We start from the raw sequence: 16,106 nt of genomic DNA on the forward strand, positions 1-16,106 counted from the left end.
TTTCAATTGGGACTTGTGAGTTGAGGGGGCAGAATGTCGATTTATTCCTCAGTGTTGTATCTCCTTCTTGTGTCAATTGTTGGTTGTCTTTAAAAAAGGCTTTTAGTTTCAGGGTACTGCAAAAGGCTGCGAGATCGCATTTTGTTTTGAAGATGTCAGTTCTTGGAGTGGGGACATACCCAAGTCCTTTGTTCAGGACGCTGAGTTGATCCTAAGCTAAGCTAAGCGTGAATATCTCCAAAAGCTAACACCTGCCCTGAGCAGTTCTTATCCATGTTATCCAATGGGAGGTGGATAACATGGCTAAGAGCATTAGCTCGGTAATGCATGAATATCGCTGACTTTTCAGCGATATTCATGCATTGCGGCCGTTTTTTATCGCATTTGCGATAAACCTTGGTAATACCAAGGTTTATCTGCGATAAAAATCGCCGCAGCTCAGCGGTAAAATTTTGTCTCTAACCAAGTAATAGCGATAATTATCGCTATTGCTTGGTAATATGCCCCTGAGTCCTCAACTGCCGAAATTCACAATCTAGCCACCCATAGAAATTAGACAAAATTGCTGTTAACACCTGAGTATGTCTCCCAAGGCCCGCATAACATCTTAAACCGCTGGAAAATAATCCGGCTTTTCAAATTGAACCAGGATCTGTGTAGTCTGGACTCCACGGATATAAAGCCATCGAGTTCAAACCTAGTAATGGCCTACAAGCAGGAAAATCGGCCCTAATTACATTAGCATCCACCGTCATAAGGGAGCTGGTTCAATCAAAAACCGACCAATTTAAAAACTGGGGAATAATTATAGCAACGCGTTGCGCTCCCCGCTACCCTTCAGTACTTGTACCCATCCAGGCTCCAGCTTCCAGTACAAGTTCTGCTCCTTTCTCTGTGTTAAAGTCAGCCAGAAGCTGCTCTCCAGTCTGCAACGTTGAACGCAGTGCCGAATCGCAAGCTACCCGAAGTGCAGACTGGGCATGGCTGCCAGCAGCCCCATCCCAAAATCGGATTGATTGAAATAACACTGACCAGGGTTTAACAATTTTCTCCTGGAACGGTCTTCTGTCGAAATCTTAATCCCCAGACACACTAGGATTTTTTTTTAAAAGCACAACATTATTCTTCTCCAGGAAACTTGGTTAGTAACCAGCACCCCAATCGAAGGGTATCTAGAATTCACATTGCCCGCTACAAGACAAGAGCAAGTACGGCAGACTGCGTGGCGGACTTTCAATCTATACTGTCGGCACGCATCAAACAGCTCAAATTTGAAGTTGACTGGGATGCTGGCATCGTGGTTGAAAGTCCTATTTCAGCTAGCCAGTTACTCCTACTAAATGTTTACATCTCTCCGTGCACCACTGACAAAAAATACAAACTGGACCGCCTGACTGAAATTTTATGCAACATCCTAAGTGCAGTACACCCTGTTTAATTTCTGGAGATTTTAACACAAAGCTCTTCCACAATCCGTTCGAGGACCTATGAATCATCTTTCCAGCGGTTCTCCCACATCTTGCCTCACAAACATTACCATTAGGACTTAAACCTTCCAAATTCTGCGAATTTCATGTCCTCCAATTCAGCAGAATAGGCTACAATGTAATAAATGGTCGTTCACCTACTGATACTCCTCCTTTGCCTAGACTAGAACAAACAGCCAAACCCACTCATTTCTGGGCTTTACATTAGGAACAAATAAAATCTTACCCCTAAATGAGTCCCATCACATCGCAACACAAGGGGAGAGCGACCATCGACCTCAAATAGTAACCTTATCACTCAACATTCCCCACCACCAGACAGTGGCACACACGCTATCAGGTTGCCACTCAGAGAACCTAAGGAGAATCAAATGGACGTCCAGCTCTGTCTCCCCCGTTATGGAGAAATGTAGTACTATTCTACATCTACTAAGTGAAAAAGACGTACCCATTATCAACGGCTGGGAAGCACCTGTAAACCGATTAATCAACAAATTTCCGTCCAAACACGTACCTGGCAAGACACATCACAACCTCGCATCTCATCTGCGTCAAAAAAGCTAAAAGTTCAAAGAAATTCCGTCTTACGCTGGGCCAGGAAAAACCCAGGAGACGCAGCCCTATTCAACCACTACTAGCAAGCTCAAAAAGCTTTCAAGACATCTGTACACAGAGACAAAAGACTGCATCAGACCAGTTTTGGTTGAAGTTAGTCAATGCTAGCAAGAAGTCTAACACAAAGTTATTCTGATCACTTGAGAATAGAGGCCCACTAGGAGGCAGAGAACACGGTATCGCAAACATAAGTGCCGATGACTGGACCCAGTTTTTATCCAATCACTTCTGTGAACATTCAAGCAGGTCGGCCCATCCCAGCCCCCATCCATCACCTAAATCTGGGTCAGCACCCATTGAAGTTCACTGCATCGGTAACACCGGGTCCATCATCTTAGTCAAAGATGCTCTGGATGAATAAATAATTGAGAGAATGGAGGGGCAAAACGAGTCAACATTAGAGACGCTGACAACGCCAGGAGTATTAAGAAATACCATTGCTCAGGTAATCAGGAAAGGTAACGTCAGATGGAGCTCCTAACCCTAATGGACTACTCCAGGCCCTGTTCAAGTCAGACGTAACCTTGTAGTCAGGCCATCTCGCACCCCTGTTTTTATATTGCAGACTTAACTAAAACATCCCGGATTCCTGGAAAGGTGCCATAATCCCTCCCATCTACAAGAGTGGTAAAAGAAATGACCCAAATAAATATAGAATGATGGCTCTACTTGACATCGAATCTAAATACTATGCCAGCATTTTACTGGAAGAGCTGTCAGGCTGGGCAGAATCAAAATGGCGGCTCCTCTTCAACCAGACTGGCTTTGTGGCCAATTCAGGTACAACCAGCAACCTTCTGGCACTAACCGTTCTGATGGAGAAAGCAGCAGTTCAGCGTATTTAACCTCACTGCTGCTTCATCGACTTCAAGTTGGCTTTTGACCGGGTGCCACATGACCGCTTATGGCAAAAACTAGAGAGCTGGGGTATACCTCCGGCTCTCTTATAAGCCATACTCCAACTCCATCCACGAACTTGGATAAGAATAAAGTTGGGAAACAGCTCTCATGTCTCAAAAAAGATTCAAACAGGAAGCAGTGTTAAACAAGGCTGCATGTTGGCGCTCCTCCTTTTTAACCTGTTCATTTCGGACCTATCCTCCACACTTGACAAGGTTAACTCCCACCCGCCTTAACTAGATGGAACCCGCATCAGCAACCTTTTATACGCTGACGACCTTGCGTTACTTAGCCACACCAGGGTAGGCCTGCAGAGGCTACTAGCTGAACTTCTTCCCTACACAATAAACAATGCCCTTGAACTGAATCTGTCAAAAACAAAAATAATTCATTTTGGCAAACGGAAGGAGCAGAAAGGTGAATGGTTTTTCAACAGCAAAAGCATCGACACAGTGGCACACTATAAATACCTGGGAATTCTCCTGGACTCCAGAGGCTCCTTCACCAAGCAAAAAGACGCTGTTAGGCTAAAGCACTGTTACTTGAGGTCACCTCGGTAAAACTTTCAAAACAGGTACTTGGTCTAAGCCTTACCCCACTGGTCAAGGTGATGAAGGCTAAGATCACCAACTCGCTATCATACGGACATGAGATTATGATAGGTGCAACAAGCTCCTTATCAAACAAATTAACCACTAGAATCTTTAAACGAGCATGGCGTCTGCCAAGGTCCTCATCCCCGATACAAAAGGGGATGATGGACGGAGCGTTTGAACAAATCAAACCCTCACCCCCAGTCAACTGATCTGGGTTCAATCCATCACCATTCTTTAGTTCACTCAGCCACCCCAGTTCAGACATGGCTATATGCAAATCAGTCTGACCCTGTGCCTCATGGGAACAGTCCAGCCCGAACTGCCAAGCCATGTCTTCCCTGGACCGGAAACAAGCATCCTGGGACCGGTTTCAGATTCATAATCCTCATCAGCCAGGATATCTTCAATCCAGTGGCCAAGTGAACAAGGGACTCACGTCTGAGCATACCCTGCCACACTTAGGGCGAACAAAGCAATACAAAAGGGGATGATGGACAGAGCGTTTGAACAAATCAAACACTCACCCCCAGTCAACTGATCCGGGTTTAATCCATCACCATTCTTTAGTTCACTCGGCCACCCCAGTTCAGACATGGCTATATGCAAATCAGTCTGACCCTGTGCCTCATGGGAACAGTCCAGCCCGAACTGCCAAGCCATGTCTTCCCTGGACCGGAAACACGCATCCTGGGACCGGTTTCGGATTCATAATCCTCATCAGCCAGGATATCTTGAATCCAGTGGCCAAGTGAACAAGGGACTCACGTCTGAGCATACCCTGCCACACTAAGGGCGAACAAAGCGATACAAAAGGGGATGATGGACAGAGCGTTTGAACAAATTAAACACTCACCCCCAGTCAACTGATCCGGGTTTAATCCATCACCATTCTTTAGTTCACTCGGCCACCCCAGTTCAGACATGGCTATATGCAAATCAGTCTGACCCTGTGCCTCATGGGAACAGTCCAGCCCGAACTGCCAAGCCATGTCTTCCCTGGACCGGAAACAAGCATCCTGGGACCGGTTTCGGATTCATAATCCTCATCAGCCAGGCTATCTTGAAGGTCCTCATCCCCAGCGCAAGTTAGGCTAGAACTCGACCTATTAGACCATTATGGTGTCGAGGCAGGCGCGTTCATTAAGCTCTGTAACAGACTGCACAATTTGCGGGAAGGCATTCTGGAGGCCAAACTCTGGAATGAAATAACGACCAGCACATCCAGTCAAAAATACCAGCACCACCTGGCACACTCTCTACAGTTACTCTGAGTCACGGAATACTGGGGAATAAACCCATTACAACAGGCATTAAAGAACGTAATCAAGCGAACTGTCCAGCTTTGGTCTTTTCAATCCGACAGGGCAAAACTACCTAGAAGGAAACACGCCTGGGCCATTATTTCCGACCTCAAACTGGGGTTGAGTCATCATATTTATCAAGGACGTTTTCACTCTTCTAGAAGCCAAAGTTTATGGCTCTAAGGTTGGGTACATGCCTTTTTTAAAGCATCTGCCAGAATGGCGGCGCCCCTGCGTTAGCATCAAATGCAGGGAGTGTGGCTACCACACTGAAAGCATGGAGCATATAGCCTGAACATGCCCAGCCTTGCTCAACAATAGGAGGACCTTATTGCGGGAGGAGTAAAATAAACTTGGATATTGCACAAAGTTGAACATCTGGTTCACTAAATATGTTAGTAGAGCAGCTAAATTGCTGGGGAAAGACGGGGCAGCAAATCCTCTGCTGGATGGTCGGGCCGCTTCATCACCATAAAACCATTCAGCGACCTCCAGCTTATCAAGCGTGGCTCACCCCAACATGGTTCTCATTTCTTAAATTAACTGTCATGTTCACCCGCCTCCCTTTTAGATTTTTTAAAAGCGATGCTGTGACTGTTCTGTTATCTAAGACCTCAAACTATATAGGCTACAACCTCAACACTTGGATTCTCTTAACCGTAACCCATTTCAAAGCATGATTATTGCACTGTTTTTGTATTAACCTGGGTTCTTTTTTAAGTTTGCTCCATTATACATGAATTACTTAGTTTTTAACATTTTTATTATGGTTTTTATTAATCAAACAATAAACTTTGAATTGATTTGAATTCAAAAGGCCTGCTGTTGGAAGAAATGTTACCTCTACTCGTAGTACCTCTACTCGTAGGATGAACAAACATAGTGTGAGCCCATAGTTCGCGCTTTAAAGGGGAAGCCAGCTATAAAGGGTAACTGGTGGTCACACACAAGAGGGGCACACCGTTTGTTCCAGTAGGCAGGTTGGCATGGGGACAGAGGGGGAAACAGTTGCCAAAACCAGTTTTCCATGGATGCGTGGAGCCATCAGAGAGCCACACCTCTAGGGTGGGCTACCAAAGTCCACACACTGAGAGAGGGGTTCTGCCATCTTGGGAGGGGGCAGAACATGGCATCATGGGATATCTAGATGCCACATATTGCAGGAAATTGTCATTAGGTGGGTGGAGACATGCTAGCCCTTTGGCTAGTAGTAACTGAATCCCCAGAGGACAGGTTCTGGGCATAAATATGCCACCCCTGTCACCCAGACCTTAGACCATGTCTGCACTTGAGGAAAAGCCAAATAACTGACCTGCTGATCCCTGGCCATGGCAAAGAGAGGCCGCACCAAAGATTGGATGGCACCTGCTGCTCCTCGGCTCACGAAGAGAGGACAGGTGCCTGTGGAACCCTGATCGAGGAAAAATCATCCATGAGCCCCAGACTGAAGAAGTGACTCCAAGAGTTAGTTGGCTGAGATCCTGTTACAGTCACAGTGCCACAAAAGCTGAAGAAAGCTGCTTGGGTGAGTTGGTAGCCATAATCGTTTAACTGCTAATAACCTCCGAAGTGCAGCCTGGGAGAACCCCACCCCTCAAAAGTTGGATCCAGAAGAGTCACTGGAATTGACTTTGGTCACCCAAGACAGACCAAGGCCTCAGTTAAAAGGAACCAGTGGTTATTCTGTAACCAGACACCAGTAGACCAGTGGCACCTGGATTTTGGCAGGACTTCAACGAAGAACAACCCTTGTGGCCAAAGTAACCACACTACAACTGTAGATCAAGGAGTAGCCACAGGAAAACCCCTGTCTCCAGATCAGCATCCTGCTGCATTCTGTATCCCTTACATCAGGACAGCAAAACAAAACTTTATACAAGTTTTCAAAGTAACCGCAAAGCCTGGTAGTTGCCAATGCATGTATGTGATTTGAGTGAAAAGCAATGATTTAGTATTTGTTTATTAATTTATATATACAAGACCCACCAGTAAATTTTGTTCATTTTGATGTCTGAAAACTCAAAAAATAAGATTTATATTTACAAATTGGTGTTGGATTTCCTTTGTGTCAGGTTGGATTTCCTTTGTGTCATGTTTCTTTCTTACACAACTGCTTTGGTACTTCCAATGCTTTGCACTTGTTCTTTGTTAAAGCCTTATTGTCCAAAGCGACAGGCACCCAGGGTTGAGCTAAGGCTTTGCAAACGCGCCTGACTAGACCCAAACAGATGTGTGAGTTTATTACACGGCAAGGCCGCACAACCACATCAGTCTTGCATTTTTGCTACCTTCCCTGTTTATGGCAGTCTCCTTGATCAGCAGATAGCCAATATCTCCTCAGTATTGTCAACAGGTTTGCACAGAATAGGCACAGTATGTTCTTCCAGCTGCCTCTCTCACGTATTCCCAGGTGCAGACTAGACCCCGAATCTCACTACTGTACTCCAGAATGTTCCTGACATTTATCTGCATATACTTACATTTGTGAAAATCTTTGCAGTTGGGGTGATGACCTCTGCCCAGAAATCGTAGGAGAGGCGGAGGCATAGACCACCAGAATGTTGTGTATGTTAGTACTATTGTAATACTCCTATGCGGACAACAAAATATAGTCAAGTCAAGTCAAAAAGGTTTATTGCATAATTAATTAAAATTATTACAATTTTCACATGAAAGATAATAATACAAAATGTAAATATGTTCACTTAAATTAAGTCTCCTACTTTGTTAAAAAAAATAGTGTGGAGCAATGTTTTAAAACTTTCTTCCTGAGATACTCCTGCTGTCTTGGAATATCAAAAATGTTTTTGTTGTTTGTACGAATTTTACCAATCTTTAAAATAAAGGCAGCCTTGTTGTCCTGCTTCTTAACCTTCTCATTGTTCTACTTGGCTCAAAAATGTTTTCACTTCTGCCAAGAATTTTGTTCCCCGGCAAGCCATAATGATAGAACTCCCTCCCAACCAGCAAGTTACTGCTTGTCTGCAGGTGCGGATATTTAGCTCATTGCAAATACCTTTTAACAGTCGTTGCCGTTGTGCCATAAGTGCCGGACAGACACACAGAAAATGGGCTAGTGATTCTGTTTTGTAACCGCATAGTCTGCATTGCTCAGTCTGGTGGTTACCTTTCCAGGATGGTAATAGATCCTTCGAGATGTGCATGCCCATCCTATAATCGGTAAATGCTCTTTTTAAGTGCACGTTGAAGTGGGAGGTTAAGTAAGCGTGTGGTGATCCTGCTTTGAAGGAATTGATAATGGTCCAGCCATGCCGCCGTTTTAGTAGTGTCCTTTTGTCTTCATGAAAAGATTTCTTCCTTGCTGCCATGTTGACCAATCTACTTATGCTTGCTTTATCCGTCGCGGATTCCCATGCGGCTTCCAACTCCAGCTCTTTTACACAGATTTTCAGATAGTTTCCCCAGGAGCACGGGGTTCCGGTCTCCCCTTGATTTTTTATAACTTCCCAGCTTAGCCAGTCCATGGATTCCGGGTCTGCAGATCTAAGTTTATAGCACAGTTTTACGAAGCCGCTCATGCTCCTGTATTTCTGGTTTTGCAGACCAAAATCAAGCCTAACTTGCGAGGCTGAGGCACATCTAGGAATATTAAAAACCACTTTGTAGATTTTGGTTTCGAGATCATTTAGTAAGTCTGTTTCCTTGCCACACCAGGTGACTAGACCATAAGACAGAGAGGGTAAAATTTGTGCCGACATAACCTTCAGCAGATGTTTGTGATTTGGACAGTCCATCTTTGTTTTTAGTAGACGGTAAGCGAAAATTAGAGTTTGGGCTTTTGCGCGTATTATAGTTTTATGCTCCATTTGTTTAACGACCTGAGATATTGTAATTCCGAGGTACTTGTACGACCCTTGCTCTTTCACCTTTGTCCCGTTCACCATCCATGTGTATCTTAGCTTTTTTGGGTCTACCAGACGGACCACTTTTGTTTTTTCTTTGCTTATGTCCAGACCCTCTTGCTTTAAGTATGCTGCTAGTATGTGTAGAGCTCTTTGTAGGCCAATTGGGGTTTTACTCAGCAATACTATATCATCTGCATATTGCAGGCAAGGAATTCGGTGATTTGCCAATGATGGTGGGTGAACTTCGTCCGTCTCCAGCGCTTTTGCGAGGTCGGAAAGGAAAAGATTAAAAAGGGTGGGTGCTAAAACGCAACCTTGTTTTAGACCCTGTTGCGTTGGTATATTCCTCGTGGTATAAGCTCCGTTTCCCAATTTCACCTTTGCCCATGTATTTTGGTATAAAACTTTTATTGCCTTTAATAGTTTGGTCGGCATCCCCCAGCACTGTAGTTTGCCCCATAAACGCTCTCGGTTGACTCTGTCAAAGGCCGATTTAATATCGACGAAGCAGGCGTACAACCGTGCACCCTTTGCTGCCATTCTGTCCGTTAGTAATGACAGGCAAGTTAGGTTGGTGATTGTTCCCATTTTCCGCCTAAAGCCTGTCTGGAACCAAGGGATTCTGTGTGATTCTTCAATCTAGTCTTGCAGCTTTAAGAGGATGCAGGAGGCGTAAAGCTTTGCTTCTACATCCATCAAAGATATAAGCCTATAATTTGTTGGATTACGCTGATCGCCATGTTTGAATATTGGGTGAATGACGCTACCCTTCCAAGACGCAGGTACCTGGGCATCATTATAAATGAGATTGAAAAGTGGCATTAGGATGTCTGCCCAGAATTCCGGGTCGTGTTTGAAGATGGCGTTGGGCAGCCCGTTCGGGCCTGGTGCTCCTTCAGCTTTTAGTCTTGTAATGATTTTACAGAGTTCTCCTCTAGTGGTTAATTCCGGGAATACCGTCTCCTCTTTTGAACCCCCCTTCGTCCCTCGTTCTACCTGTGTTGTTAATTCCCGTCAGATTATCCTCAATTAAATTTGTTGGCCTTATGTCATGCGAGAGGCCTGCTGTTGTCGTGCATTATAGGGTTTGTACATGCTGGGACCAAGCATCGGCTCCTACTCCTAATTCCTGATGGAGTTTTGATCCTTTATTTAGCTCATTAATAATGCCCCAAAAGTCACGACTGTTAGGTTGTTTTCCTGCACTTAGGAGTTTGTTCCATATCTTTTCCTTATAGGAGGTTTTTGCGATGCTCAGTGACTTTCTATAAGCGCTTCTGGCTTCAATCAAGTCTCCCTTGTTTGTTTGTAAGCCCAGTCTTTTTTGTCGTGCTAGATCTCGGGCCTCTTTAGCTACCCTCCTTTTTTTTGTTCTTAGTTCCATGTTAAACCAGGGCTCCTTTTTGAGGGTAGACTTGCTCTGTATCCCTGATGTTGCTGGAAATTTATGGAGAAGGTCCAGGACCAATTGTTCCCAGTTTTTTACAAGATCTTCCTTTTTTTGCAACCCTAACTCAAGTTTTCGAGCTATGACGGCGGACCGAATTTTTTCCAGCCCTTCTCCTCGCCATTTTAATTTCTTTAGGTTGAATTTGGATGCTTGATGAAGTAGACAAGACATGTTCTGTGCCAAAGTGGGCGTGGTGTTTAAGGTAGTTATTTGGGGGAAATGGTCACTTTCTGGCCGTTGAGCAATTTGGAAGGTCTCGATGCCTGCAACTAGGTCGTCGCTTACTATTGTATAGTCTATTGTTGAGTGGGCCCTTCCACACAGGTACGTAATACCTGCCGGCCTGTCCCCCCTCATGTTGCCGTTCAGAATCGTCAGACCTAGTTCTCTTAGGTTGGAGACTAACCTCGGACCTCCGTTGGACGGTGGCATGTTTCCTTTTGCCCTGTTGTTGCCGATTAGGTTGCAGTTGAAGTCCCCGGAGATTAATAATGGACATCCTGAATAGGTTTTTTGCATCAGTTCTATCAGGGACGTTAGGCTTGTTTGTTTTTCTTGGTGTAACTTTCGTTCTGGGTGGATGTAAACGTTGAGAATTATGATTTGCCACTGTTCGGGCCCAATTGTCAGAGTTTCTGTGATTCTGGTCACTTGCACCCAATTAAGACCTACGTCCAATGCTTCCGATGTCCAATTATATTTTTGAGTTATATGTGTTGATAGGCCTCCCCGGGGGTGCCCAAAGTTTGAGAGTCTTTCTGCCAAGATGTGGTGGGCCTTAAATCCTGGTATTACTGTAGGTGATAGTTTCCATGACTCCTGAATCAGGATTATGTCTTGTTGGGAAAAGAAGGCTTGTGTGTCATGGTCCAGCTCCATTTCTTGGAAGCCATGTACGTTCCATGAACAAACAGAAAGGTTTGTTGGTTTTTTAACACTCTGCATTTCCTCCCTCCTGCATGAAGTCATTGAAAATGTTTTCTCCATGTTAGGGGCCCTTATTACTCAAGACTGTGGGAATCCAGGACCAATCCATTTTGTCCCGGCCTTGCTGACTGGTCGATTGCTTGTTTACTTTCAAGATTACCTCATCCATTGAACTTGATGCAACTGGTGAAGTAGTGCGTGCTCCTAGTAGACAGGAGAAGGGAGAGCCTTTTTTTTTCCGTTCCCCTTTGTTTCTTTGCGGGTACTTTTTTGTAACGGGAATGGATATCTTGGGCGTGTTTTCGTACAATCGATATTCCCCATGTTTCGAAATGGTCTTTTGTGGAGAATATCTTATCTGTGATGGCCTTTGAGGCCCAAGTTGTGACGGTGTCTTCAGAGTCTGTGTGACGGTTTCTTTGAAATTCGACAACCAGAAGATCCTTTGATGTTATCTCCCTTAGTGCTGGTGTTTCATGAAACAATTTTAGCAAGTTACCTCGATTAAGAATATCCTGTGGCCCCTTTGATGGATATTCTGGAATAAAAATTAGCTTGTGATATGGAGATTCAGGGTGATGGGAGAGTTCGTTGGAGACTTGCGGGAAGCCTGTTTTGGTCAGTTGAGGCTTCGTGGATTCATTAAAGTTGCTACTTTTGGAGGGGGAGTCTCGTTCCTGATCTTTTTTCACTGGCTTTGTCGAAGTTATTGTGCTTTGATTTTGTCCAGGATTGTAATGCTCGTTTGGCAAAGGATTGGGCCGCATTTGGAATAGGGCGCAGGTGCGCTCATTGTCCGAAACACTGACGCACATGCGGGCAAGTGTGGCGTTCGACTTTGGTCCTGAAATTCCTCCCAGATTTTCGTTTAAAGGTGTTACCAATTTCATGGGGCTGAACTGTGTTCTGGGGGGAATCGGACCCTGATGGTTGACCGATTTGGACAGACTTTGTGTGCCAGGGTTTTCTCCCATGGCTTGTGTGGGCTTTATTTACTCAGGGCCTCCATTATCAATGATATGGGTAGAGTCGATGGTTCTTTGCCTTGGTTTGTGGTCTTTCGTTAAGACTGAACTTGTTTCTCTTTGGTCACTGTGGGCTGTAGCTGATACGAAATTCGTTGTGCACGATTGATTGGCGGATATTGTTGTTGCTCTCTGCCTTGATTCTCCGTCCCTCAAGAGGATTTGGGTGTCTAGTTTGTCTGGCAGCTGGTTTGGTCCCTCCTTGCCACCTTGCGGTGTGGTCAGTAAGGTGGAGTTGGGTTCCTGGGGGGCGTTTACTTTAAAGATCGGAAACAAGTTGCCTAGTTCTGTGTTTTGTTGCTATTTATACTTTAATCTAGCTTTCCTGGCCTTTTTCTTTTGTCTCTTGGTTTCTATTCTTTCCTCTTTAAAGGATTTTTGGGTAAGCTGTGTTATTTCCAGGTCTTGTGCTGATCTTTCTGGCCACACTTCCCTCGGGTTGTGTTCTAAATCCTTTTGGTGGTTGCTGGTTGAGTGCTCCTTTGTGCGTAACCTATGGAGAGCGTGTGGTTTTTCCAAAGTAAGATTGGTTGTTTTTTCAGCCGGATTGCGAGAGTGTCTTACCTCCCCTAGGATATCCATCAGGATGGCCGGCAAACTTGCTAATTTTTCAATTATGAGACCACAACCACAATAACACTCTTGTTTATTAGGGCCGGTGTCGGCATCTGCTTTCCCCTGTTTTATTACTATTGATGAGAGTGCGTCCATTTTTTGTGTTTATGCCCGCGATATGGCCCGCCACTAAGGTGATAAGGTCAATCTGCACCTCCATTTTATTTGATTGATAGTTCAGGACTTTTATGGCTTCATCTAAAGAACTTAATAAGGTCTTGATCCATGCGGACGGCTGATCTCCTTGTGTCTTACTTGACTCATTGGTATCTGTGTCCATCGAGCTACCTGATGAAATGGTTATTGGTGCGATTTGATTTGAGTGATTTGTTGACATGATGTTGCTGTCATTTATAGTAAGGTTATGATGAATTCTTTTTTCCACTGTGCAGCGTGGGGTAGACATCGCCAAACCTAGATTCGGATACTGATTTTTCAGACTCGGCTCAGTTCGTAGTGCTCTACCTTGAGTGTCTAGGTACGTAGATATTCTCTCCGTTAGTTCTTCCAGTTCGGAGTCGTTCGATAAAAACAGCGGTTTTTGCCATGGATCTCCGTCACGTGAGGATGCTAAAGGAGAATTGCTGTGGCTTGCCGGTCCCTCGTTAGGCCTTGTTGGTCCTTTGAGATCCATTACTTCCACCAGATCGGTAAGTGTTGTGCTGTTCTTTATATTCGGACTGCTGTCCTTTGTGATGGGGTCAGCCACAATGTCCACAATGTCCTTTGGGGTTTCAGCAAAGTAGGGGTTTGAATGATGTACTTGTGCAGTAACAATCGCTGAGTTTCCCTTGGGTGTGGGGCCCTTGGATTGTGGTTGGGCATTTGGCCCTTGTTGATTATCCGTCATGTTAGGCGGGCATTTATCCGGTGTAGAGAGTACATTAATTGGGAAAATAGGATTTGGCAAGTTGCTGGCCTCAACTGTTAGCGCGTAAATTGCAGCAATAGGATCCTTTAGATAAAAGAATTTTAGGAGCCCCGATTTTCTTGTGAGATTTGATGTCATTTCGGGGGTTGGTACTGAGACCAACCTCTCCCTAAGACTGGGTTTGGCCCCTGAAGGGTTGTCTTCTGCGTTTGACTTCTTTAGTTTTTTGGGGGGCTTTTTGTTTTCCACCGGGTGTCTCGTTCTTCCTGATCTCATTTTTCCCCGGTTGGGGCTCGGGCCCACTTCTTTCGGCTCCTTGCCCCCCTGCCCGCCTGAAGTTTAATAAGGGGGTACTAGGGGCTTGGCGTCTTGCCGTGGTCCAATGCGGGTCAGTACGGGTCAGCACAGCACAGCAGTGTGTGAGGAATAGACGGCGAGGTTGTAAAATTCTTAGCCAGCTAGTGGGAGAGCTCGCTTGGCTCCCTCTTCCTTTTCCCCCCGTCCTTGTGCCTGGTACTTCAGTTTGGTTTTCCTCGCTGAACGTCTGCCGGTCTGTGCCAGTTTGTGCTGGTCCACTGAGCTGCAGGCTGTCTCTCCCCTGAACTCCCCCGCAGCGCAGCACAGGGCAGGGTGAGGGTGGTGCCCACCTACTGACTTGAGCGACTCCTTACTCCCTTTCTCTGAGCCCCTCTGAGCCCTACTTGGTCCTGGGGCTAGCTGTTGGTCACAGTGGGTTGTTACTGATACCTGGGGAGTGCTAAAGGAGTCCGCTGTGGACTGTGAGTCTGTGGGCAATGACTACGATGCTGGCAGTCCGGAGCAAATGCAAGAGGGCAGTGATGAGTACGGGTGAGTACGGGTGAAACTATTGCGGGGCTGCACTCTCACCTTACTCCATCGACACTTCCTGCCCACTGCTTCGCTTCTCTGCTTGCCTCTGCTCTCTTCTGTCCTCCTTCTATCCTCCTCCCTTCAGGATAGGAAGCGCAGGAAATTGCTGTTGTCTGATGCGAGCCGATTAGCTGGGTGCCCGATTGTTCAGCAAGTGCCTCTGGAGCCAAGGGAGCCAAGGGTCAGGGAGTCTGTCGCCGCCACTACCGCTTGGCACTCGACCTCCCCCAGCCAAGGAAGGGGGGGGAGCGGGGGGGGGGCACTGTGGAGTCCTAATTCGATTTGAGCGGACTCGGGCTTGGCTTGGCGTGGGTGCAGGCGTGGATGTAAACGTCTCCCGAATTTTCTCCCGAATTTTCTCCCGAATTTGCCCGAGTTTGCCCGAGTTTGCCTGACCTCTCCTGGGTCGCCTGGGTCCCTCTTGCAAGGTGGCTATGGCCCGCAGCTCTCCCGCGACTTCCGCTGCCTCTCGGGCTTCTCGGGTCTCCCGACCCTCCTTCTCTTCTCAGCTTTCTCGGCACTCAGGGGCCGGCGTAGGCTGGATTGCCGTGCTCGCTGCTCACTGCTACTGCTGCTCACAGCTGCTGCTGCTGCTCACTAGCGCCACCGGAAAAACAGCATGAAATATAGTTTGTGAATGGCCCCACTAGTCTTTAACTCCTGTGAATTTCAGTTTTTAGATCTGCTGTCTAGTATGTCTATGGCAACTAGTATGTTGAGTGCACCAACCGCTCAAGAAAGAACCAGTAGGTATATGTTTCAGTGTGTGTGTGTGTGCGTGTGTGTGTGATCACTTTTATTTGCCTTTGCCCTTAACAATTCTGCCTTATTGCAAGTAGGTAAAAGGGCGGGGTGCACAAACCTAGTGTTGATTTTGGTTAAAAAATGTTATCTCTTCTTCCTATCCTATAATGAATATGTCTGACTCTGTTTTTTGCTATCCACTCCATTGATGTTTGTTTTTTCACCCTTGTCTTTCTGTTACATCAGGTAAACAAAATGTGTCAGCGACAATAAGGGGGTGTGACGTTGGCACTATCAGCAATGTGACGGTTTCCACAGACTCATCTGTCACCTCATATGACCGTCACAAACTTCACGCCTGCTCTGAAGACCTCTGTAATATGTTGGTGACTGAAGACTTCTTGCACAAGCCACAAGCCAACCAGACTGGTAATTCTCTTTGCAGCTACAAAATTCCTACATGGTCGAAAAACAAATACAATTAGATTATGCCTAACTAGTCTCCTTTATAAAAGGGCCATTAACTGTGGCTCTTAATTGGACTTATGTCAGTGAAGAAAAACTAGTTAAAGAACCGACACATGGCGTCTCAACATGCAGGTCTAACTCAACTAGAGAAAAGTTAACTCAAGCTGAAAGGTCCAACAGAGCTAAGCACTACTGTATGGAAGGAATTCATTGTCTTAGTCCATTTCTAGATTGCTACAATCTCCATATGTTCTTTATTTATATTCATGTATATATAAGAAACATAAATGTCAACTTAAAACATGGTGTCAGTAGCTTAAACCAAATAGTTTTTAAGGTGTCTTTACATA

The 16,106-nt window shown here is 45.5% G+C and overlaps 1 protein-coding gene across 1 annotated transcript in view; it reads left to right on the forward strand.

Moving 5' to 3' along the window:
- The window catches only part of LOC144769706 (uncharacterized), a 335,260-nt gene that overhangs the window by 126,216 nt on the left and 192,938 nt on the right, over positions 1–16,106 (forward strand). Inside the window, exon 7 of the mRNA XM_078653887.1 lies at positions 15,535–15,717. Within this exon, the coding sequence (XP_078510013.1) occupies positions 15,535–15,717 (183 nt within the window). The remainder of the gene's footprint in view (positions 1–15,534; positions 15,718–16,106) is intronic.

This window comes from Lissotriton helveticus, chromosome 7 (genome assembly GCF_964261635.1).
Source record: "Lissotriton helveticus chromosome 7, aLisHel1.1, whole genome shotgun sequence".
Classification (NCBI taxonomy): Eukaryota; Metazoa; Chordata; class Amphibia; order Caudata; family Salamandridae; genus Lissotriton; species Lissotriton helveticus.